This window comes from Mustelus asterias, chromosome 12 (assembly GCF_964213995.1).
Source record: "Mustelus asterias chromosome 12, sMusAst1.hap1.1, whole genome shotgun sequence".
In the NCBI taxonomy this organism is placed as follows: Eukaryota; Metazoa; Chordata; class Chondrichthyes; order Carcharhiniformes; family Triakidae; genus Mustelus; species Mustelus asterias.
The window spans coordinates 7530244-7553438 of record NC_135812.1 but is presented as its reverse complement, the minus strand read 5'-3'; the positions used below and the strand labels follow the sequence as shown (position 1 = coordinate 7553438).

The following is a 23195-nucleotide window of genomic DNA, read 5'->3' as shown; positions in this document are numbered from 1 at the left end:
CATACTCCCACAGTCAAATAAACAGTTTGTAGTGCAACCGTTTACCTCTATGTCCATCATGGACCTGGTGAGTTGGTGAGGCCTGGATTGGTCCAGCGTAACTGAAGCCACCGTTGGATTTTGCGACGCGGCTGACGGCCTCCAAGATGGCGGCCCGCACGGCTCTCACGCGGCTGATGGCGTCCCGCACGGCTCACGCGGCTACCGGTGCCCAAGATGGCGGCTCCCGCGGGTCGCATGTGGCACTACTGGGCTTGGAGGTCGACTTCACCCTGCATACCTTCGCGTAATGGCCCTTCTTTCCACACCCGGAGCAGATCGCATCCTTCGCCGGGCAGCATTGTCGGGGGTGCTTCCCCAGGCCGCAGAAGTAGCACTTCGAGCCTCCAGAGACTGCTGCAGCAGTCGGGTCATTGGTGGGACGTGGCGTAGGCCTGCGGCCCTCCTGAGTACAGAGGTGGCGGCGACTGCGGCGTCCATGATGCCCCCCCGTGGTCGGGGGTGTAGGCCTCGAGATTACGGAAGGCCACCTCTAACGAGTCGGCAATCGCTACAGTCTTTTGTAGATCCAGCCCACCCTGTTCCAGCAGTCGTTGTCGGATATAGTTTGACCTGATACCCGTGACATATGCATCTCTGATCAAGTCCTCAGTGTTTTGGGCGGCTGTTACGCCCTTGCAGTTGCAGGCCCTGCCAAGTGCTCGCAACACATGCAGGAATTGGTCGCCCGACTCTCCTGGCTGTTGTCTGCCAGTAGCCAGAAGATGTCTGGCCTTCTGGCGTAGATTACATTAGTCTGTTTCTTGTACTGGCCTTTTAAAAGTTCGATTGCATCCTCGTAAGTTTCAGCGTCTCTAATCATCGAGAATACTTGATTGCTTACCCGGGCGTGGAGCACGTGTAGCTTGTCGGTTTCGGTCCGGATGACGGAGGCGGTGAGGAAAGTTTCGAAACATCGCAGCCAGAGATCGAAGCTGTTAGAGGCTCCTATGGCTTGAGGATTCAATTCTAATCTATCCGGTTTTAGTATCTGCTCCATCCCAAAACTTTTTGCGAATAAAATTGATGCACTATCAATCAAGCAAAGACTAGTTTGTATGCAAGAACAAATGGGCTTTTCGCAAAAGGCTTGGAGCACACCCATGCTGATGAACTGGTCCGGCGACTGAGGCAGGGGGGTTGGGAGCAGTCACCTTTTATGCCTGGACCGGGGTGGGGGGGGAGGAGGCTCGGGCAGGGCCGGCAGGGGCATGCCCAGGCATGTCACACACACAGGCAATAAGCTTAACAGTGGTTTACCACACCCATAGGCTCAGGTATGTCTAATTACTGTGGCTGTACCTACACCGCAGTGACTGCAGTGGTTCAAAAAGATGTCTCACCACCTTTTCAAGGATAGATAGGAATGAGCAACATCCAGAAGCCATTAGTGGATAAAATGAAACTTGCTGTATTTTAAAGAAATTCCTCCTGGCTCTTTTGCCAATGATCTTAAATCTGTGTCCTCTGATTTTTATCTATAATAACCCTTCTATTTGAGCACTCTTTACCCAACCTCTTTAGTCTCTTTCCATAAGAGAAAATTCCACTTTCTTTGTGCCATTATATTAAATCTCCTTCCAAGGATTTGGTATCAAACTTTAGAGGCTGTCTATCTGTCATGAACAATTATTGGCCAAAACTCAATTAAAATTGAGATTCGCAGCATACTACAGCGTTTATATAAAAAAATTGCGCACAAAGCTAGAAATAACCATGAAAATGTAGCTTCACTGGTTTCAACTGAAGGTGCTGAATGTGTTATAACTTGTTCAATTTCTGCTTTTCAATCTCTTACAGCACGATTCAAATACATTTTATACATGGCAGCCAGAATCTCTTATTGTAATATAACACTTCTGTGCCTTACCCTGCACAAAGTTTTATTTTTTATTTCAGTAACTTAACATTGAGACAGTTACATGGGTAAGATTGGTATAGAGGGATATGGGCCAAATGTGGGCAATTGGGACTAGCTTAGTGGTTAAAAACAGGGCGGCATGAGCAAGTTGGGCCAAAGGGCCTGTTTCCATGCTGTAAACCTCTGTGACTCTATAACTTTGATATTTTCCGGTAGTAGTTGCCTTGTTTCTTGCATCAGGGCCAAAATGTTTCTTGCAATGCAACTATGAAGTGGCCTGGGTTGCCTGGACTTGAGCACTGAAGGAAGAATTGAGGAGAATGGCAGGTGATATTTTGGGAACCAAGTTCTCATCATTCTTGTTCTGGTACAATATCACACCGCAAATAACAGCAGAACTCTCACCAGTTGAATTACTGATGGGTTGCGAGCCCAAGTCTCACCTGGATCTGCTGCATCCAACTGTCAAAGCAAGAGTGGGAAGGAGACAGGACCATGCCAAGGAGAGACATTTGAAATCAAATGGTTGTGTTTATGTAAAGAATTCTGGAAATAACCAACATTGGCTGCCTGGAGTTATTCTCAACCAAAGTGGTCCAAAATCTTTGGTAGTGAAACTGACCAATGGAAGAGTTATTTGCAGACACCGGGATCACTTTTGTCTGTGCCATGACTCAGACAGCAAAAGTTCTAGATAACACGGCAGAAGGAAATGTTGCTTTGGACATTCCACAGGAAGTGGTTCCTGTTGTACAAGGAATTCCAGTGCACTCTGCTCCAGGAGAGGCCCACTAGTCCAGCTTAACTGTGACGAGCCTCACCAGTGTCTATAGAGTCATCTGTGCTACTGCACGTCACGCTTGTTTTTTAAAATTCATTTGAGGGACATGGGCATCGCTGGCTGGCCAGCATTTATTGCCCATCCCTAGTTGCCCTCGAAGGTGGTGGTGAGCTGCTGCCTTGAATCGCTGCAGTCCACGTGCTGTGGGTTGACCCACATTGCTGTTCGGGAGGGAATTCCAGGATTTTGACCCAGCGACTGCTGAGGAATGGCGATATATTTCCAAGTCGGGATGGAGATTGGCTTGGAGGGGAACTTGCAGGTGATGGTGTTCCCAATTATCTGCTGCCCTTGTCCTTCTAGATGGAAGTGGTCATGGGTTTGGAAGGTGCTGTCTAAGGATCTTTGGTGAATTGCTGCAGTGCATCTTGTAGATAGTACACACTGCTGCTACTGAGCGTTGGTGGTGGAGGGATTGAATGTTTGTAGATGTGGTGCCAATCAAGCGGGTTGCTTTGTCCTGGATGGTGTTGAGCTTCTTGAGTGTTGTTGGAGCTGCACCCATCCAGCAAGGAGAGAGTATTCCATCACACTCCTGACTTGTGCCTTGTAGATGGTGGGTAGGTTCTGAGGAGTCAGGAGGTGAGTTACTCGTCACAGTATTCCTAGCCTCTGACCCGCTCTTGTAGCCACTGTGTTTATCGTCATAGAAATCATAGAAACCCTACAGTACAGAAAGAGGCCATTCGGCCCATCGAGTCTGCACCGACCACAATCCCACCCAGGTCCTACCCCCATATCCCTACATATTTACCCACTAATTCCTCTAACCTATGCATCTCAGGACACTAAGGGCAATTTTTAGCATGGCCAATCAACCTAACCGCACATCTTTTATGTGGTGAGTCCAGTTGAGTTTCTGGTCAATGGTAATGCAAAGCTCCTGAAAGACTGATGTAAAAGAACAAAGAAAATTACAGCACAGGAACAGGCTCTTCGGCCCTCCAAACCTGCACCAACCATGCTGCCCGACTTAACTAAAACCCCCTACCCTTCCGGGGACCATATCCCTCTATTCCCATCCTGTTAATGTATTTGTCAAGATGCCCCTTAAAAGTCACTATCGTATCCGCTTCCACTACCTCCCCCCGCAACGAGTTCCAGGCACCCACCACCTTCTTTAAAAAAAAAATCTGCCATGTACATCTCCTTTAAACCTTGCCCTCTCAGTATTTGGGGTATATCCCATCAAGTCCAGGGGACTTGTCTACCTTAATATTTCTCAAGAACCCCAATACCACCACCTTTTTTGATCTCAACATGACTCAAACTGTACATCCTTTCTCAGATGCATCATCCACCAAGTCCTTCTCTTTGGTGAATACTGACGCAAAGTACTCATTTAATACCTCGCCCATTTCCTCTGGCTCCACACATAGACTCCCTCCCTTGTCCTTGAGTGGGCCAACCTTCTCCCTGGCTACCCTATAAAAAGAGCAGATTTCCACTCCATTTGACGAAGGAGCAGCGCTCCGAAAGCTAATGGTATTTGCTACCAAATAAACCTGTTGGACTTTAACCTGGTGTTAAAACTGTTACTGTGTTTACCCTATAAAAAGCCTTGGGATTTTCCTTAATCCTGCTGGCCAATGCTTTTTCGTGACCCTTTTTTAGTATAGTTGAAACATAAGTTTCATTTAGGTTTCTGTCCTTGAGGGCTGAGGAGTGTTATTGTAAACTTATTCCTATTTGATTGCATATGGTGTCTTTAGCGGGTATGTGCATGTGGTATCATTGGTAGCGTGGGCCTTAGCGGGTTTAGTCTTGCCACGAGGGACCTGTATAACTAACTGCCTCCAGTTCTGAGTCCATGCTGTACTGTATTTTGATATCTTTAAGTAGAGCGAGTATCACAATGCATTTGACTTTTTTTTTGTGGCCGAGTTACTACAGAAGCAATACCAAGCTTTTCCCATTTAGTGTCAACAGGAATTGGAGAAATTACCTGGCTAATATTTTTTTTACCTTATTTCTCAAAGTTCATTTCGCCCTTTAGTTTGGATTTCATAGGCATCAAAGCAACAATGCTCTCCTACTCTAATGATGCCAACAATTAAACTGGATCTCTATTTGCTTAGCAACCATCTACTAGACACAAGTCAGGAGTGCGTGCAATGGAATACTCTCCTCTTGTGTGGATGAGTGCAGCTCCAACAACACTCAAAACTCAACACCATCCAGAACACAGCAACCCAGCTCATTCACTTGGCAGCTCATTCACTCCCTGCATCAACACACTGGCATCAGAATGTACCATCTGCAAGATGCACTGGAGGAAGTTGTCAAGGTTTCTTAGACAGCACCTTCCAAACCCACTACCATCTAAAAGGGCAGGGGCAGCAGACGCACAGGAACACCACCACCTGGGAGTTCCCCTCTAAGCCACACATCAGCCTGACTTGGAACTATATTGTCAGTCCTTACTATCGCTGGGTCAAAATCCTGGAACTCCCAGCCTAACAGCATTGTATGTACCTACATCATGTGAACTGCAGCAGTTCCAGAAGGCAGGCTTCTCAAGGGCAATTAGGGTTGGGCAATAAATGACAGGTTATGTCCACATCCGAGGAATGAATTTTAAGAAACGTTATCTTCATCCGGCAGTTAATTCTGACTTTATCGTACCCAACCCATTGGTCTGATTTGACAAATCAGTTACAAGCAGCATTTTTACTGAGTCACAACAATCAAACTGTTTGAATTAACTTACAATTTCTTTGCTCAAATAAAGCTCTCTGTGTGCTCTTAACACCTGATGAAGGAGCTTGAGACTCCGAAAGCTAGTGCTGCCAAATTGACCTGTTGAACTTTAACCTGGTGTTGTGAGACTTCTTACTGCTCTTAACAGACACAGCACCTTTTGAGCTGCCTCAGGTTTTTACAGTCAGGCAGTGGAATCCAACATGTGCATGCCTCAGGACAAAACTCTGCTTTTGTCACTTGCATTCTAACCTTTGAAGTATTGCTGTGATGGCCTCTGATTTATAAATGGTGAACCCTTACATTATTTCTTTGGGAAAAGCCACTTTATATAAAAAAAACTTTTTCTCTCAGCTTGTATCTTGCTAACTATGCAGTACCACTTGACTCAGATGCCTACCCATCCACTCTACAAAAGATTCATGGATAATCCCATTGTAAGCATTTGCATTTAACTAAGCAGCTTTCATTGAAATTCATGATGCATCTTTCTATTCTCTGTGCCAATTGCTGTTCCTTTCTAAAATCTTTAGTATTTTGGACTGTTGTGTGAAACAACGATTTTCTGTATCGACAGTGCAGCACATTAGCATATCTGAAGGTTATAAGTTCACACTGTACAGTATTTAATAAATGGCCAATAGTAGCTGTAGCGTGATCAAAGAGAGTATTGTATGTAGTTACTTAAAATGCAGGACTTCACAATACTGGACATTTGCAACGGCTGTGAGGGGGTTTGTTACAAAATTGCAAGGGAATGCATTTCTCGAGCTATCCGTGGCACGATACTGTAAAGAGCATCCTGGCTATTTTGACTGTTCCGAGTGCTGGAAATCTAAAATTCAAACTTCAGTTAAAAGTGCAGAAGGTGCTACTGCATAACTGAAAGCCTTTTTTGGAAAAAAAAAAAAAATTCTCAAGTTTGAAGTATTAGATTATCTGTTTCCTCATTTATTTAACCTTGTTCCTTTCCATGCTGTCTGGAAAAATGGGTTCAACCTGCAGGTGGGGAAGAACGGAGCTTGAACCTAGCATGTAAAACAGCCTTTCTAACCACATAGCAACTGTGCAGCTCCAATACTGATCTCATAAAGTATATATTAAAATAGAAACTTTTGACTAATAGGCAGTGGAATCATACTGTTATAGTCTTAGAATGATGTTTGTCTTGTAAAATCTCTCTGGAGAACTGACATTGTCATTTTTTCAGTTGTGCAGGGATAACGGATTCCTCCTTCGGTCCCAGGACATTCCTGTAAGGCCTGCAGCCTACCGCACACAGCAAAAATGGATGAGCAAAGTGTCGAAGTAAGCAAACTATTTGTAATTATTGGTGATTTGAAATCGTTGGGTACTGTGACATTAAAGCTGCTGTCTTTACCTAAAAGCACGCAGCCTTTTTCCACCTCCGGAGACACGGCTCCACTTGACCCCAGCCTCCACTCAATTGCTGCAGAAACCCTCCATCCATGCTTTACTATTCTGATGACCTCCTGAGCAGCATCTCCTAATCTACCTTGTGTAAACTGGAGGACATCCAAAACTCAGCTGCCTTGTTCCCACCGAGTTCTCTTCACCCTTCAACCTTGTGCGCACTAAGCTACACTGGCTCCCAATTAAGCAACAAACTCAAGTTTTAAAATTCTCAGCCTTTGTTTTCAGATCCCTCCTTGTCTTGGTATAATCCAGCCCCACAGCCCTCCTAGATAATTGTGTCCTTCTAATTCTGGCCTCTTGAGCATCCTGATTTTAATTGCTCCACCTTTGGCTGTCAAGGTCCTAAGCTCTTCGATATCAACTTCTGCGTGACTGCCTCTCTCTCCTCCTTCAGTGTATAATTCTACTTTATAATGGTCCCATAGCAGCTGGGACATTCTATTGCATTAAAGGTGCTATTTATATACCTGTAGTTGTAAATGGTTCCTGTTTCTTTAGCAACTTTGTTACTGTTCATCTCCAACTGGTTTTTGCACTGTGGAACATTTCCATTGCTGTGTGATTAGCTGCCTGCACTTGTTCTGAGGAAAGCTGACCTAGCAACTGTCAGATATCAGTTGCCTGTGCAAACTGTGGTACCTCACACAGTGTAATGCTATATTAATTGATGGAAACTCATTGATAACATTTTTCATAGCTCGTAGTGTGATCTTAAGTTATACAGGTCAGAATATCTCCCATTCAAATCCTGGTCAATGCTAAGTTAGCCAGGCTCAACAAGGGCAGCTGTTGAGATGCTGCAATTGGTCCTAAGTGTGTCAATTTACAAAAGGTCTGCCATGGTTTCTGCGTTTAATCAATATTCCTTGCGCTTGTGGGACGTCGCATACATCCGAATGAAGGGGCGGCACGGTAGCACAGTGGTTAGCACTGCTGCTTCACAGCTCCAGGGACCTGGGTTCGATTCCTGGCTTGGATCACTGTCTGTGTGGAGTTTGCACATTCTCCTCGTGTCTGCGTGGGTTTCCTCCGGGTGCTCCGGTTTCCTCCCACAATCCAAAGATGTGCGGGTTAGGTTGATTGGCCATGCTAAAAAATTGCCCCTCAGTGTCCTGGGATGCGTAGATTCGAGGGATTAGCGGGTAAAATATGTAGGGATATGGGGGTAGGGCCTGGGTGGGATTGTGGTCGGTGCAGACTCGATGGGCCGAATGGCCTCTTTCTGTACTGTAGGGTTTCTATGTTTCTATATAAGAAGTGTGGACAGGTTTAAGCTTGGCCGTGATGCCCTTTGTATTTGGCCGGAGAGAGAGAGATCTGTATATCCATGAGCAGTAATATGCTTCCGTAAAATCTGGAATACTAACAAATGAATAACAATGCACATCATTAGATTGCCATACCATCAGGTGCACCAGCCTACCTATGCTGGGCTTTGATCTCAAACTGACAAAACATTGATAGAATTGCCAAGCCCTATTGAGATGTATTTTTCCTTGCATTTCTGGATTCTGCTGAAGAGAAATTTATATTGCCAGGTGACTGTGAAAACTTACTAAAAGATGTTTGTGGGGAAATGAAAAGTGGCACTGAAACACCCAATTTCTGCTGCATCTAAACTGAGTGGTTGTTAACAAAACTATACTGGGAAACAGACAACGCAAACATGGTTTTCTTGTGTCTCACAGCACCCGTCTGCCCATCAGAGTGCCGTGGATTGATATTTCAAGCAGTTTGAAGAAACCGCAAATATTGTGTGTTTTTTAACCTTCAAATTTTTCATAAACCTTCATGCTGTCAATAAGTAGCGAAGATAATGTGCATCAGATTACATTGGAGCTTTATCCTGGGAAATGTCCTGTGTCGGAAAGAGCAGTGACATTAAAAGGCCTGAATTAGACATGCAACTTAGAGTATAGTGTAACGTAGACGATGCTGCTGAGCCTAGCAGTTTAGACATGGTAAGCAGTAGTTACTCATCATTCGGGCATTTAAATAATTCTGCTGTGTTGGCAGAAATTCATTGTTGGTCATTTAAAAGAATGACCTAGTGTTGGTCCCTTTCCAGGCTAAAATGGCAGGCATTTTGAGTGTTTCAATAATGGGACACTTTTTAAAAAGTAAAAGACGGATTCATTCATCACCTTGGAGACTAAAACATCAATGCATCATTGTAATAATTCTGCAAGTTTTGGTGTTTGGTTTGTCCAGTGGAAATTTTCAGCTTACAAACCTGTTTAATTCCATGCTAACAGTCATTATTTTCCCTTGCCCAGCTCCTTTTATTGCTGCCAGCATATTGTACAGTTGCTGAGGACATCCCTCCAAAATGCTGCTTTGATGCACATGACGTGGAAGTTTAGAAATAATTACCGCAGGCAAAGAATTTTGATTTGTGCAGTAGCTGATGCAATTACTGCAAGCCACAGAGTAACCAATTAAATAACCCTTTTCCTATTACTTTTTTTTTCACCAGAGCATTGCAGAGGTGTTCAGATGTTTCATTTGTATGGAGAAGTTGCGTGATGCCCGGCTCTGTCCACACTGCTCAAAGCTTTGTTGCTTCAGTTGCATAAGGGTAAGTACCTGTTGTATTCTGAGTTGGGAGTTGCTGTCAACTTTTATGTACATGCAGAAAAGGAAGTGAATGACAGTGGCCCATCCAGACACACTGCCTCAATCTGTAAATACAACCATTCACCATGCCTGTTTCCCCTCCCACCTCTCCCAACCAGCCTCAGGTTATACACGTTTCTAGGGAAAACTCTAGTCCTGAATTGAGCAAGCAACTGAAATGGTTTTTCAGTCCTGAGTGACCAGCTTGCATGTTTTTGGCAAAGACTAGGGAAAACCTCCTACCTGCTCTACCTTTTCAGTTGCAAATAAGGCAAAAGCCCTAATAGTCAAGGAGAGAACATGAATTGTGAAAGAGGAAGATAAGGTGAAGCGACTTTACCTTGCCCCAGTGGCTGTGTGCAAATTGGAGCTTGCTACATTGCAGCCTTTAATCCAAACAGTCACTTTCATTTCTATGCTACGTGCAGCCAGACATATGACCCGCTTTATCATGCAGTGGCGTTCTCTCAAGTCTTGACCTATGCAGTGAAAGATTAGAGAACTGTTATTGGGAAAAGAAGGATTAGAATAAAAGTTATTGAGTGAAAGGCAGCTGCTGTCCTGAATGGTGCTGGAAATCTTCCAATGTCACAGGGTTGTTGGTATTCTATGTGCATTTTCTGTAGCTCAGTGTTACAATACCATGAAAGCAGTGCTGTTTTTAGAACAATTGTTCTAATTCCAAGAGTATGGGAATGTGCCGGAAAGATCTAATCTGTCTGACATGATTATATTCAAGAGGACTGTCTGATGTGAATGCTTTGGCTGATTTTTATTTTTTTAAATAATATCCTGTTTGTGCTGAGCTGTGGCGCTGTAATCCAGATTCAGCAAACCCATCAATGATCAGTCTAACTGTACTGTCACACAAGCACTGCCTTGTTGTTAAGACGTGTCTGCTTGCTCTTCACATGAACATTTTGGACATTTCATATGTAGCTGTGCAACTTTAAAAAACTTTAATGTTTTAATTGCTTCAGCTTGTTTGATTTGGCAAGTGTGGGCCCCATTGCTTTTTTTCACACTTAATGCTGTCATTGTCCAGGTCAGCAAATAGGTCATTGCCAACTCTGAGGATGTGTAATCTCTTCTCAGGGTTCACCAGTTACTAGGAGGTTCACTTGTTTGTCATCTTTTCTCCTGTCCCCTCCCTTTTTTAAACTCGCCAACCTACTCAATGTTTGGAGTTTCACCTGTCAAGGCATTGAGTTCCTGCGTAATTGGGTTGCCACTTGTTGGGTTTTGCATTATTGGGAAATTTCTTAATGTAAAGTGGAGACCTGGAAATAGTCAGAATTTTGCTGAGTTTTCATTAACAAAGGAAGGGTCAGAACCCAAGAACTATTAGCATAGCCTTTTTTTAAAAAAAAAATGCTTCTTGTCTCCACAGCGCTGGTTAACAGAGCAGAGAGCCCAGTGCCCACATTGCAGGTAAGGGTACACCTAGTTAGAGCCAGGCTTTACACAAAGCTGGAAATTATTTTGACTTTTCACCTAATTTGCAATTTTTATGAAAGTTGCCTGATGATGTGAAACTGTCTGGCACCAATCAAGAATCTATTGAGTTTGACTAATGTGGAAAGTAAAATTGTGGACATAAGTAGCAATGCTCGAGTAATCTCAATGTTAAAAGTTATCTGTGTAGCTTTGAATTACAAATGCTTTTGCTTTCACCACAAAGCATTGTAATAGTAATACTCCTAATTTCCAAATTCTACTTATTTAAAAATATGAAGTATAAAAAGCAAAATTCTACCTCTTAAATTACACTGTTTATCTAGAGCTGAAATAAGCTATTTTGAACAGTATTAAGATGTGGAAGTTTTAGTTGATATACGCCAAAAACAGTGCATTTTTATTCCTTAACCTTTTTTCTGTTGTGACACTCAGTGGGAGAGCAAAGCTAATTTTTCTATGTCCTAAATTAATTTGACACAATATTAAGAGTTACTGTTTGATCGCCTGGGAGTTTGCTCCAGAGCAGAATCAAGTCATTGAGTACATGTGCTGTCTCATTTGGTCAGTGAAGTGTCCTGGACATTTTTAAATTTAGAAATTATTTAAGTAACTTCAAGACTTCATTATAATCTTGAGGCAATTTTTATTGGGTTGCATTTTTGAAGTGAATGAACTTGATCTGCAACCTTAAAAAGAGACATTGTTTAGCAGAAACCTCAGGACAGCATCTTTAATTAATGAGGAAAGGAATTTTTTAATTTGTTACTAGAGTGAGTCATTTTATCTTCTACAGTTCAAGGTGATGTAACAATCACTGGAAATATTCTATTTGTTATTATTCACTTGTTCTTTCAATGTTTGAAACTCGTGGCAATTATAGTCTGTAACAAGATCTAGCCTTCATAGGCAGACAGAGGATCCTGTGTGGGTACAGGATATAAGCAGCAGCTGAAGGAATCTATATAAAAAATGTCATCTTTGTTCATTACCCCAGGCATGCTACAGATTCTACCTAGATTTGTATGGGCATATGAAAACATTCTCAGAGGTATTGAGAGAGATCTTTTTCAGGCTCACCTACGAGATAGCTAAGCACAGGAGCTGAAAACATCTGATGTAATAAGAATTCAGATACAGAACAGGGAAAGAGCTCGAGGTGAAGCAAAAATCATGACATTTTTATCCTGTTGTCTGCTTCTCTTTCATCCTGTTCTATGTTATTCAATGCACATAAGTGGTACCTATAGTGTACTAATGCAGCATGTGAGGCATTGATGCCTTGTTCTACAAGGGTACAAGGTGATTTGTGCTGTGAATTGCTGCTCTTGAGTGTCTCAATTTGGTTTTCAGGGTAAATATGCAGCAGAGGGATTTCACTGTTGGGAGGAAAGGTAATCAGCAGGCGATTCTCCACAATTGGCAGAGTCCTCGCAATTGGCACCCGAGCATCTATCTCTCGTCGATTTGGGAAAAAAAGGTTTAATTAACTGGTTGCTCTAATCTGATCTTTGAATATAGTTTGGGCAACTCTTAGCTTTTGAGGTAATGCATTAAATGATTCCGGATCTTTTGAATCTGAGTAGATGAGGGCTCTGTCTGGTTATTTGGTATCTGCCCTGGGAGTACTTAGTGCTGACATGACTTGAAACAGTCTGTCCCCTGTTACATTTTCATTCAAACAATGTTTGTATCGTAATCTATCTTAATTGTCTGGATGAATCTAAGACTGTTTGTTTGATGCGCACAATGGTGACACCAACAACTGACTTGTTGTAGGGCACCTCTTCAACTGCGAGAGCTTGTGAACTGTCGCTGGGCAGAGGAAGTCACACAACAACTGGATACACTTCAGCTGTGTAATCTCAGTAAGCATGAGGAGAATGACAAAGACAAGTAAGTGTGTCACTGTATCATGGTCTGTGTCTTGTTAAAGTACTAAACTAACTTGTGCTCTTGAACTAAGCAGAAATGCATTTGCTGCAGTTTCAATCTAGTTCATGATTCAGTGTCTATGCAGCCAGTTAGGATTACTCAGAAACACAAGTTACCTTATTTCCACCAACTTAATTCTTGTGACTGATCGATTAGAAGGTGATATGGGCAGGAAATCCACTGATAGCAAACATGCTTGTTTGTTGTTTTTATGAACCTAAAGGTTCTCGTACTCGGCTTCTGACAGCTGAACAGCCTCTAAAGTAAGACCTATTGATGCTGCTGAAGATTACCGAGAGGGACTTCACCCCAAATGAGCAGCAAACACAGACTAACTAGAATGCTAAACCACTTTGAAATGTGGAGCCAACCAGGTCCTGACTTCAGATCTGCAGCATTACATCTGTAGTGTCTGTGCAGAGCTATAATTAGACTGTGAATCCATTCTTAAGCTCTTTGTGTTTGATAATGTGAATTCCATGCTATTGAGTTATTTTCCAAGTTTCCCACAACAGTCATTCTTGCAGCATCTCGGAAAGAGAGTTAGCAATTATGCCGAATGATGGGAAGTCTGAAGTTGCCAATTTGTGCTAATGAGCAACTGTAGCATTGTAGCTATAGAGAGAACTTTCAATTCCATCATTTCATTCATCCCTAGGCTCTCTTGTTAATGTAGAAGCAAATTAAAGAAAAAATGTGATTCAGTTTGCAAGTCATGGTATTAGAGCAAGAAGATTACTTTGAAATTTAATTCTAGAGGTTTAAAAGTGTTTTCAATAATTTAACGTTTTATTTCAGGTGTGACAGTCACCATGAGAAACTGAGTGTATTCTGTTGGACCTGCAAAAAATGCATCTGCCACCAATGTGCACTTTGGGGGGGAATGGTAAGGACCAAGACTCCTCATTGATAAATCTGTTTGATCTGGAAGTCTTTAAAGGACAAGCAATGCATCTGCAACCTGGCATGAAATTATAAAGAGCCATGAGCTGTCCAAATCTATTTTTAAAAAAATATATGTGGGAATGTGCTGCAAATAATTCCTTGGAATCCTCTTCCTAAATTCCAATGGATTGTGTCGACTACCACGGGAAAGTAGGATTGTTGTTTTTATTAGTGTGCAGCATTAAATTGCCATTTGTAAAAATCTGATTTTAAAAACTGGCAGTGAATTGTACATTATACATACCAATTTCTTCGAGTAGAACGGTTTTTGGTGTGGGAAGACACAATGGCATGTCTATTGGACCATCAACCTTGAATGGCAGGATGTTGTTTTTGTAAAATGATTCTGCATTTTGGTTGTATTCGCCACATGCTTAAATGTATGAAATTCTAGGGGAGTTTCACAGTAACTTCTTTGCAGTGTTAATGTAAGCCTTACTTGTGACTAATAAATAAACTTTAACTTTTTATGTATTGTATCTTTTTGAGGGCAGGTGCCCAAATTTCTCTTTTTTTTGTGCTCTCAATGGCAAGGCAACAACTAACAATTTAACCATTCAATTTATTTTTACTCAGCATGCAAGACTGGTGCCATTGAGACTCTTTACTTTATCCTCCACCTTTTTGTTTGTTGTCGCTTCAGCCATTGCGTAACTGAAGTCATTAATTCACTGGAGTGTAGGATCTGAGGATTTTACACTGAGATATTGTGTTTACGTTGCAGCATGGGGGCCACACGTTCAAACCATTAGCTGAGATTTATGAACAACACGTTACCAAAGTGAATGATGAGGTGGCAAAGCTGCGTCGCCGACTGATGGAACTGATCAGCTTGGTGCAGGAAGTGGTAAGGTGATAGAGGTGTAAACATTGACACCCGCTGGGATTGACCATATAACCAACAGTGGTCTTTTTGGCCCCTTTCTAGATTTCTATCCAATTGATTTTTAGATGAGTAATTTCACCCTTTTAAAATTGCAAGATGCAATCTATTGGAACCGTTCAGGAGCATGTATTTCTAAAAGTTACATCATTGGATTAAAATTTATTTTATTAGCCTTTCTCTCTAATCTGAGATGCAACGTAACTTGCGATCCTTGCCTTCAGTCCCTCCCTATCTTTGTAACCTGTGTAGCTCTCTTTCCTCTCCACCTCATCCTTCCCACCACACAGCAAATCCCCCAGCCTCTCATGAATCCTTTTGTCCAACAATTGCAAAGTTCCACAGACTGAAATTCCCTCTCTTAAACCCCTTGTATCTTTTGGTTTTTTTTTCCTTTTATGACTCTCTTTTGAAGTGGTTTTGCTTGTCCCTTCTAATCACACTTTTCTTGTTTTTGGCTTAGCGCCTGTTTTCCTTTCTTGCCTCTGAAGTACCTTGGGACTTGTAGAAGCTATATAAACGCAAGTTAATTTTCATTATTAAGAAACAATACTTTTCACTGTATACTAATACATGTGACAAATCAAATTGTGCTCTTTGGATTTCTATGAAATCGGCTTGTTACGGGCTATAATGAAATCCATAACTGGCTGCTATAGATTTATTTAACATACGGAATCAGCATTTGATAGTTCTCCAGGCTGGTGAGGTTTCAATAGTTGAGAGTAAAGCTTCCACACAACATAGCAGGTTCTCACTTTGTGTACGAGGGGACAGGCATTCTTTTTGTGATTTGGAGTCCGCCGACCTTTTGTGTACAACGTGCTAGGATGTACAAATAGTTGTTTGGTAGGACAAAACTTTGCTTAGCACTTAACTGTCAGCCATGTTAACTGGTTCATTCCCCATGGCAACACTTCCATTAATCAGAGTCCATTTACCAATCAATCAGTACTCTTATTAAGTATATTTTAGTTGTGTCCTTTACATTTGATATTCTTGCGAATATTCTGATGAGTGCAGGACGAAACGGTTCAACATGTGTCTATCAGTGAAACTTGGATATAGTTTGAATGATTGTATATAATCTCACAATAGCTCCAAAAGGCTAAGAAAGGAAACCAAAACAACTTATTTACACAGCGTCTTTCATGTCCTTGGACTTCACGACCAAATAAATACTTTTTGAAGTGGTCACTGTATTGTAGACAAATGCAGTCTTGTCTACATTTGTAGACAAGGTTCCAAAACCACATTCCAATAAATGACCAGTTAAGCTGTATTTGGTTTTCAGTTGAGGGAGAAATGTTGACCATGGCACCCGAAAAATCTCTGCTACATTTGAATAGAGTTTTGGAATCGTGCAGGCAGCCCCAATTTAACCTCAGATCCTGGACAACTTGTGCTCAAGTCTCAAGTGGAAATTGAACCGACAAGCTTCGTAGGAGTGTTGCTACTGAGAGAATGGCTGAGAATGGCCAAATTTATTTCATTCAAGGCTTTTTGCAGATAACTTGTGCTGTCAGTGCCGGCTATATTCAGATCTTTTGACCCTTGATGGTCTGAAAGGACTGATAATGATTTTAAAGAAAAAATCTAAGGATAGTGTTGATATTCTGGCATTTTTCATTAAGGATTCTGTCTTGGCTAGAGCTTGTAGACCAAGCAAAATATCTAGATACTATGCATAGCTAGAGACACATTTGGTACAGGAGCTAGGATCATAAATTCTTTGTAGAATTTAGCTTTCACTTAAATTTGATTTAAGCACATAATTAATTGCTAGCTTTTCTACTTCGCTATTGTATAGTGAGAAGAATATAATTAATCAAGCTCATTTTTAAAAATGAGAGGTCAGGAGTTTTGCAGATATCTTCTGCATTGGAAGTGATAATTATCGCAGTTTTTCCAAAGTTTTAAAAAAAATTTAGCTTATGACTGTACATAAATGGTTTTTTTTGTATCCAGGAAAGAAACGTGGAAGCAGTTCGTAGTGCAAAGGACGAGCGTGTCAGAGAGATTAGGAATGCTGTGGAAATGATGATCGCAAGACTAGACACCCATCTGAAAAACAAGCTTATAACTTTAATGGGTACAGTATATATCTTTGCGATATACCAGGAATTTGAGATTTAATATTTTTAAAGTACATTCCCTTGATATGGTGCAACCCACTTCAACTCTCAGTTTGAGGAACAAATAAAAGGTCTACGTGAAGCAGACAGAACACCATAAGGTATGCAATACCTTCCAATGGGTCAACTTCAGACCCACCTATTGCACCACAGGAGGCAGCCCCTGGCTCTCTGAACATTAGCTGCAGGGGCGTGCTACTGCCTGAGACAACTGAGATTTCTTGATAGTATCCACTGATTGGATAGAGATAATCCATGCCCTGTCACTGAACTCCCCTGAACAATGGTATTGTCATGGAGGTTACAGTTGACCAGAAACTGAACTGGACCAACCACAAATACTGTGGTTACAAGAGCAAGTCAGAGACTAGGAATTCTGTGGCAAGTAACTCACCTCGTGGTACCCCAAAACCTGTTCACTATTTTCAAGGCACAAGTCTGATGTGAGCCGGAATAATCCCCACTTGCCTGGATGGGTGCAGCTCCAACACTCAAGAAGCTCAACACCACCCAGGACAAAGCAGCCCACTTGATTGGCACCCAATTTACTAACTTCAACATCCACTCCCTCCACCACTGATGCAAATTCCCTCCGAACCCCACACCAGCCTAACTTGGAGCAATATTACCATTTCTTCACTATTTCTGGGTTAAAAACCATGACACTACCTTCCTAACAGCGCTGTGGGTATCCCCACGCCACGTGGACTGCAGCGTTTCAAGAAGGTAGCTCTCACGCAATGGAGGATGAGCCATTAAAATACTGGCTAGCCAGTGACACCCAAGTTCGATAAAAGAATCATAGAAATCATAGAAACCCTACAGTGCAGAAGGAGGCCATTCGGCCCATCGAGTCTGCACCGACCACAATCCCACCCAGGCCCTACCCCCACATATTTACCCGCTAATCCCTCTAACCTACGCATCCCAGGACTCTAAGGGGCAATTTTTTTTTTAACCTGGCCAATCAACCTAACCCGCACATTTTTGGACCGTGGGAGGAAACCGGAGCACCCGGAGGAAACCCACGCAAACACGAGGAGAATGTGCAAACTCCACACAGACAGTGACCCAAGCCAGGAATCGAACCCGGGACCCTGGAGCTGTGAAGCAGCAGTGCTAACCACTGTGCTACCGTGCGAATAAGCACATGAATTGCAGTATGAGCACACTGAAAACTATACTACCCTGGGAGAGAGTGTACATTTCCTGATAATTTGGTGCTTTATATAACATTGCATTCAATAATAGTGCTTCAAAATATTTTGTCTCTCTAGGTCAGAAGACATCACTGACTCAAGAAACAGAACTGCTCGAGTCACTGTTACAGGAAGTTGAACATCAGGTAACCAAAATGAAAAAACAAGAGCTGCTTGGATTCACAATTAGTGAAGTTGCCAGCTTTATTTCCTCAATAACCTGTGCTAGATTGAGCCCCCTCAGTAAGGTCTAATGAAATTATAACTTCCGCGATGGCTAGGCATTGAGAAACCTGGTACTGAACCGTGCAGATTATTAATGTCTGAGACCCTGATCTTGGTCCGCCTCACGTTATCTCGGGTAGTATTAGTGATGCCACAGTTGGCTTTGGCAACGGAGATGAAAAATCAGCCAGTTTCCCCCTCCCTCCAAATTGCTATCAAGTTTAATGGAGAATACATTGGTTAAAGACAGCATTGTGTTCAGCTGCAGTTGCCGCTGATAGCTTCGATTGCTGATTCTCACCTTAAAAAAAAATAAATGGGCACCTGAGTGAGGTGTCAAAGGAACAGTTAGTACCAAATGGGTATGATTTCCCACACCTTAGAGAGAGCAGAGGTCACTGAGCAATACAGATTCCAAACAGTACATTCCTTTTTTTTTAGTTTAAATTGATATTTGTAAATCTATTTTTGAAATGAAGTCTGGCAGATGTTTTTGTTTCCCTGCAGCTGCGATCGTGTAGTAAAAGTGAGTTAATTCTGAAAAGTCAAGAAATCCTGCTAATGTTCCAACAAGTACATCGTAAACCCATGGCTTCATTTGTCACAACACCTGTCCCGCCAGACTTCACCAGGTATTATTAAACAAAAACAGGAAAGCTGACAACAAACAGAAAATGCTGACAATACATAACTGGTCAATAGACATCTAGAGCAAGAAAAGACAGATGACATTTTGGGTGTGAACAGAAATGCTGACAATACACAGCAGGTGTATTTTTTCTATTACGCAGTTTGCAGGCAACTTAATCTGCTCCCTCAACACGATTGGTTTATAATTTGATTCTCCCCCTCGATCTTACTCAAATTCCTGTCCGTCTTCAGTTCTAACACTGGGAACATGGATCCTAGCGTGTATTTTCAGCAGTTTTTTGTGTTTTTAATTCACAAGGTTTCATAATTTTGGTCTGCAGCATGGTTGGGTTTGGTATTTGAGGCTGTTATGGAGGAGTTGTGAGGAGAAAGAAAATGCCGTTGCTGAAACGCTATTAACATTTTGCGTCAGATCTTTTCCTCATTTATGGCTGGGAGTATAGGACTGTTAATAAAGTTGTTCTATAACTTTGAGAAATAGCTATTTGTTCTGGCCTGTACTACGCTTTCTGCTGTGCTAATTGTGGGATTCTGTTGGAGATGCAATACACAGCTTACCAGGGTGATGCACCGTGTGAGAGCTCTTTGATCTCTGCTGTCAAATACAAAGTGGAGGGTGGTTGCTATTCTTTCATGACTATACGAATCTGGGATGGTCAAGTGCCCCATCTAGTGACTACTTCAAGTGGTACAAGCACAAGAACACAGCTACAATCAGGATTGTTGATTTACAAGTGCAGATGAGATCCTATTTGGAAAAACAGGCAGAGAGATCTGTATTCCCTTTGCATCGTGCTGCAACTTCCTGCAGCTGATGAATGAATGAAACATCTAACTGAAACAGACAGGAGCGGCATTTAAATATTAAATAATTTATTAGAAACTTTAGTTGAGGTCTGTGATGCTCTGCATGCCTCCTTCGGCCTTGGAAGGGCTTTTGCCCCATGATTCACTTCAGCCTAAATCCAAATCTGCACTTGGAGCTATGCTCATGAACTAATCTTGGTGGGCGGACTCAGGGTGCAGACTAATCTCGGTGGGCGGCCTGGGGGTGCAGGGGGCAATTCTGCCTGCGGACAGCACATTTTTAATTTGAGATTGCGTACAACAGCTTCCAACCATTTGGGACTAAACCATGGAAAGATGGGTTATTGTTTCCCCGGCTTTTTGTTTGACAGCAGATGTTTCAAACAAGTGCAAATGCAATGCTACTGAGTAAATGATTTTAAAAAGAATTGTACTCTTGGTATATTAAGCCTAATTTAAAATGTAAATTGTCTCAAGTATTATCCTTCAGTATTGGTTTTCATCTCCTCTTGGTAGTCCCAAGAGCTCAAGAATTTCTCTCGGCATGCAATACCAACACTCTTGTCAGGATCTGAGGCACAAAAGTTTTGTTTAATAATCCAGAATATCTGAGGGTCAAGTAAAGTAATTATTATTTGAAGTATATATCAATGCCTGTTGGAATATGTGGGATCACTATTTTTGGGTTCTGCCTCTATACAAACTAAGTGCAGGAGAAATGTGTACACTTGCTGTCAAGTCAGCAAACTGGATAACACTAATGCTATTTTTAAATTTCATTTTTCCTTTCTTTCTAGTGAGCTGGTTCCTGCTTATGATTTCAGTACCTTTGTCCTGTCAAATTTCAGGTAATGATTTATTTCCTTTTAAGAATAGCTTGCAACAGCTTGACACCACTAGCTTATTTTTCAAGTGAGCAGGATTTTGCAGACAGCGACCAGTGAACACGCTTATTCCTGCTCAGAGACTCCCTACGGACGTTTGCGTTGGAACCTGCCATAGTTAGAAGCCATTTGGCAAACAGAGCATCTTCTGCAGGGGATCAGGGACCACTGTGAACAGGGAATGCAAATGCATGTCTCAACCAATCATCAGACTGAAGAATACTTCCTGAGGCGCACAGTCTGTAGCAGGATGGGTAAATTAGAATATTTAATATGAAATCGTGCAAAAAAAACAAAGTGTGAAAGAAAGATTAATTAAGAGTAAAGAGACAAAGCGAAGCTAAAAACGTACGTTTTAAATGTTCAATATTAAAATCTGAAGGAATGAAGCTTGTTATCCCAGATTTTTGGTCTGATCGAGTTGGGAATCGTAACTTTTTGTTTAAAGCAGACATTTGAGACCCAAGGTATTGCTAAGAGAAAGACGTCACAAGATTCCCATGTTTTAAACAAACTTCACTTTACAAAGTCAAAGATAAAACAATTTACAATATCTGTCCTTTACTCGTAACTTCCAAGATTGGTGTGCGGTAAGTTTAAATTAACAGGCAAACTGTGGTTGAACACCCCAACGTGCACAATTGGGCTGATGTGACCAAGACAGGTCCCATGATTTCTGTGACCTTCCCAGATATCAGTAGATATTGAGAGTCAACCAATCTCATTTGAAACTCTCGCTTCCCTCATGAGAGATTGCAAGTCTTCACACTTCCCTTTCAAGGCTGTGACCTCTGAATTCCCTCAAAGTCACTGTGACTTGGACTGCCTCAGTCACTGCCCACCCTTTCTAGGGTTTTAATCTTGTCCTGAGACGACGACTCCTGGATTCCCAAATCTGTGTATTCCAGCACTAATTTGCAGGCACAACTTCAGCTCTTCAGCCATTCTGAGCCGGGCACCGTTGTTCCCAACAGCCCACTTTTGCCCAACAGCCCACCAACTTTTCACTGCCTTCTCAGCTCTCCAGGTCTTCTACCAAACCCTCGCTAGGTTGTTCATGCTTCCACTGCTTGGAGCCTCTTTTTGTTTTGCTGCTCTTGCTGTTAGTCATCACCTGGTTGCTCCTTTCTCCTGGATTCCCTTTTGGGGACCTCCCTCTGCCCCCTGTCCTGTGACTGCTCTGTTATGCTGCCCCACTTCTGGGTCCCCTGACTGCTTTTTTTTGCACTTCCCTTCCCACACAGACGCCTTAGGCACTTGTCCCTGGATTTCCCATGCACCATCCACTCTTTGATCCATGTCAGTGCGGAAACTCGCAGCGCATGCCGGGCACTTGTAGTTCCTGGCCTCTGCTCAGGAATCGAGTGAGATTCTTAACCATCTCCACATTTTGTGAAAGCTTCAGTGCTGAAGAGGTGTGGCATTAATTAAGATGCATCACGCTGTTTAAAACATTAACTTTACTGGAATGGACAAGCCTGGACACTTTTTTTTGAGTTTCTGTTACTTGTATTGCAACTTGAGCCCTTTCGCGTGTTCTAATGCTGAGATTTTTGGAGAAATGCTGTTATAGCAAAGTTTGAGGAGTAGGGGAATTTGGACAGCATCTTCTGATTTTGGCATTGAGCTAAGCATGTGATTGGCGGAAGTTGCTGTCTGATTTAGCGGTACTGATGGGCTTGGTGTAAAATCTGGGCCATTATTGTTAACTGTACTTGTCAAAATAATGACTTGATTGAAATTGTTTTTGGTGATTGTGATGGAGAGAAGGGTATGAACTGCCTCCAGTCCCATTTATTATGATGTATTTAGCACTGTCATGGAGCAGTGGTTGAGAGGTAATGATGAAAATACTGCTGCAGGCCTAGTCTCTCTCATTTGAATGATGGCTAAAAAATCAGTCTTTGGTTTAGTGATTAAAACTGATTTTAAAAAAAAGAAATTCTATCTGTACACGCTTGAGCTCTGCTCTGTCAACAAAGCAGAAATGGAAGTGATAAACTGAACTTTGAGCATCAAAAGATTTTAACTTAATATTTCAGGAGTTTGTCTGAAGAGTTTGTGCAGAAGCTGACTAATTCTCGACCACTGAGTAAGGAGAGAATATAAACATAAACCCGAGATGGTTTTCCATTCCACCGCAGAGTACTGAGAGATGTCACTGCCTGCACCTCTGATCTGATGTAACTCGATTATTGTGCTTGTTTATTTGTGCTTCCACGATTTTTAAAACCGACAGTAGTTGGATTATATTTTGATGCGTTTAATTGGCAATTCCAGTCCCCCTCCTGTCTTGATCCTAGCACTAATTGATTTCCTATTAATCTATAAAATAAACTTCAAAGTGGATATTTTGCAGTTCTGAGAAGAGGCGCAGGGTGATGGAGAGAGCTGTTTTATAGACCTTGACACCACGTTACAATGTCATTGCTTCGGATTAGAACCAGCAGCAAATTTGAGGAAAAAGTATTTTATTGTAAGATGGCCATTATGATATTAAGCTCCTTTCTTTAAAAAATATCATGAAATGCTTGTCACTGGCAATCACGGCTTGTCTCACTTGGCCATTTCAGAGGACAGTT

General features: G+C 42.1%; 1 protein-coding gene across 7 annotated transcripts in view; it reads left to right on the top strand.

Annotated features, from left to right (window-relative positions):
* trim37 (tripartite motif containing 37) overlaps window positions 1-23195 on the top strand; it is a 104004-nt gene that overhangs the window by 8456 nt on the left and 72353 nt on the right. For 6 of the 7 annotated variants that reach the window (XR_013499072.1, XM_078224663.1, XM_078224662.1 and 3 more), the window contains exons 2-11: window positions 6652-6749; window positions 9355-9456; window positions 10885-10925; window positions 12729-12845; window positions 13683-13770; window positions 14554-14676; window positions 16681-16804; window positions 18125-18192; window positions 18779-18903; window positions 20527-20577. Coding sequence is in view for 6 of the 7 variants with exons in the window: in XM_078224663.1 (XP_078080789.1) it covers window positions 6729-6749; window positions 9355-9456; window positions 10885-10925; window positions 12729-12845; window positions 13683-13770; window positions 14554-14676; window positions 16681-16804; window positions 18125-18192; window positions 18779-18903; window positions 20527-20577 (860 nt within the window). In the remaining variant the exon portion in view is untranslated. Of the gene's footprint in view, window positions 1-6651; window positions 6750-9354; window positions 9457-10884; window positions 10926-12728; window positions 12846-13682; window positions 13771-14553; window positions 14677-15180; window positions 15234-16680; window positions 16805-18124; window positions 18193-18778; window positions 18904-20526; window positions 20578-23195 lie in introns of those variants that run through there. The other variant, XM_078224664.1, reaches the window with a different exon arrangement.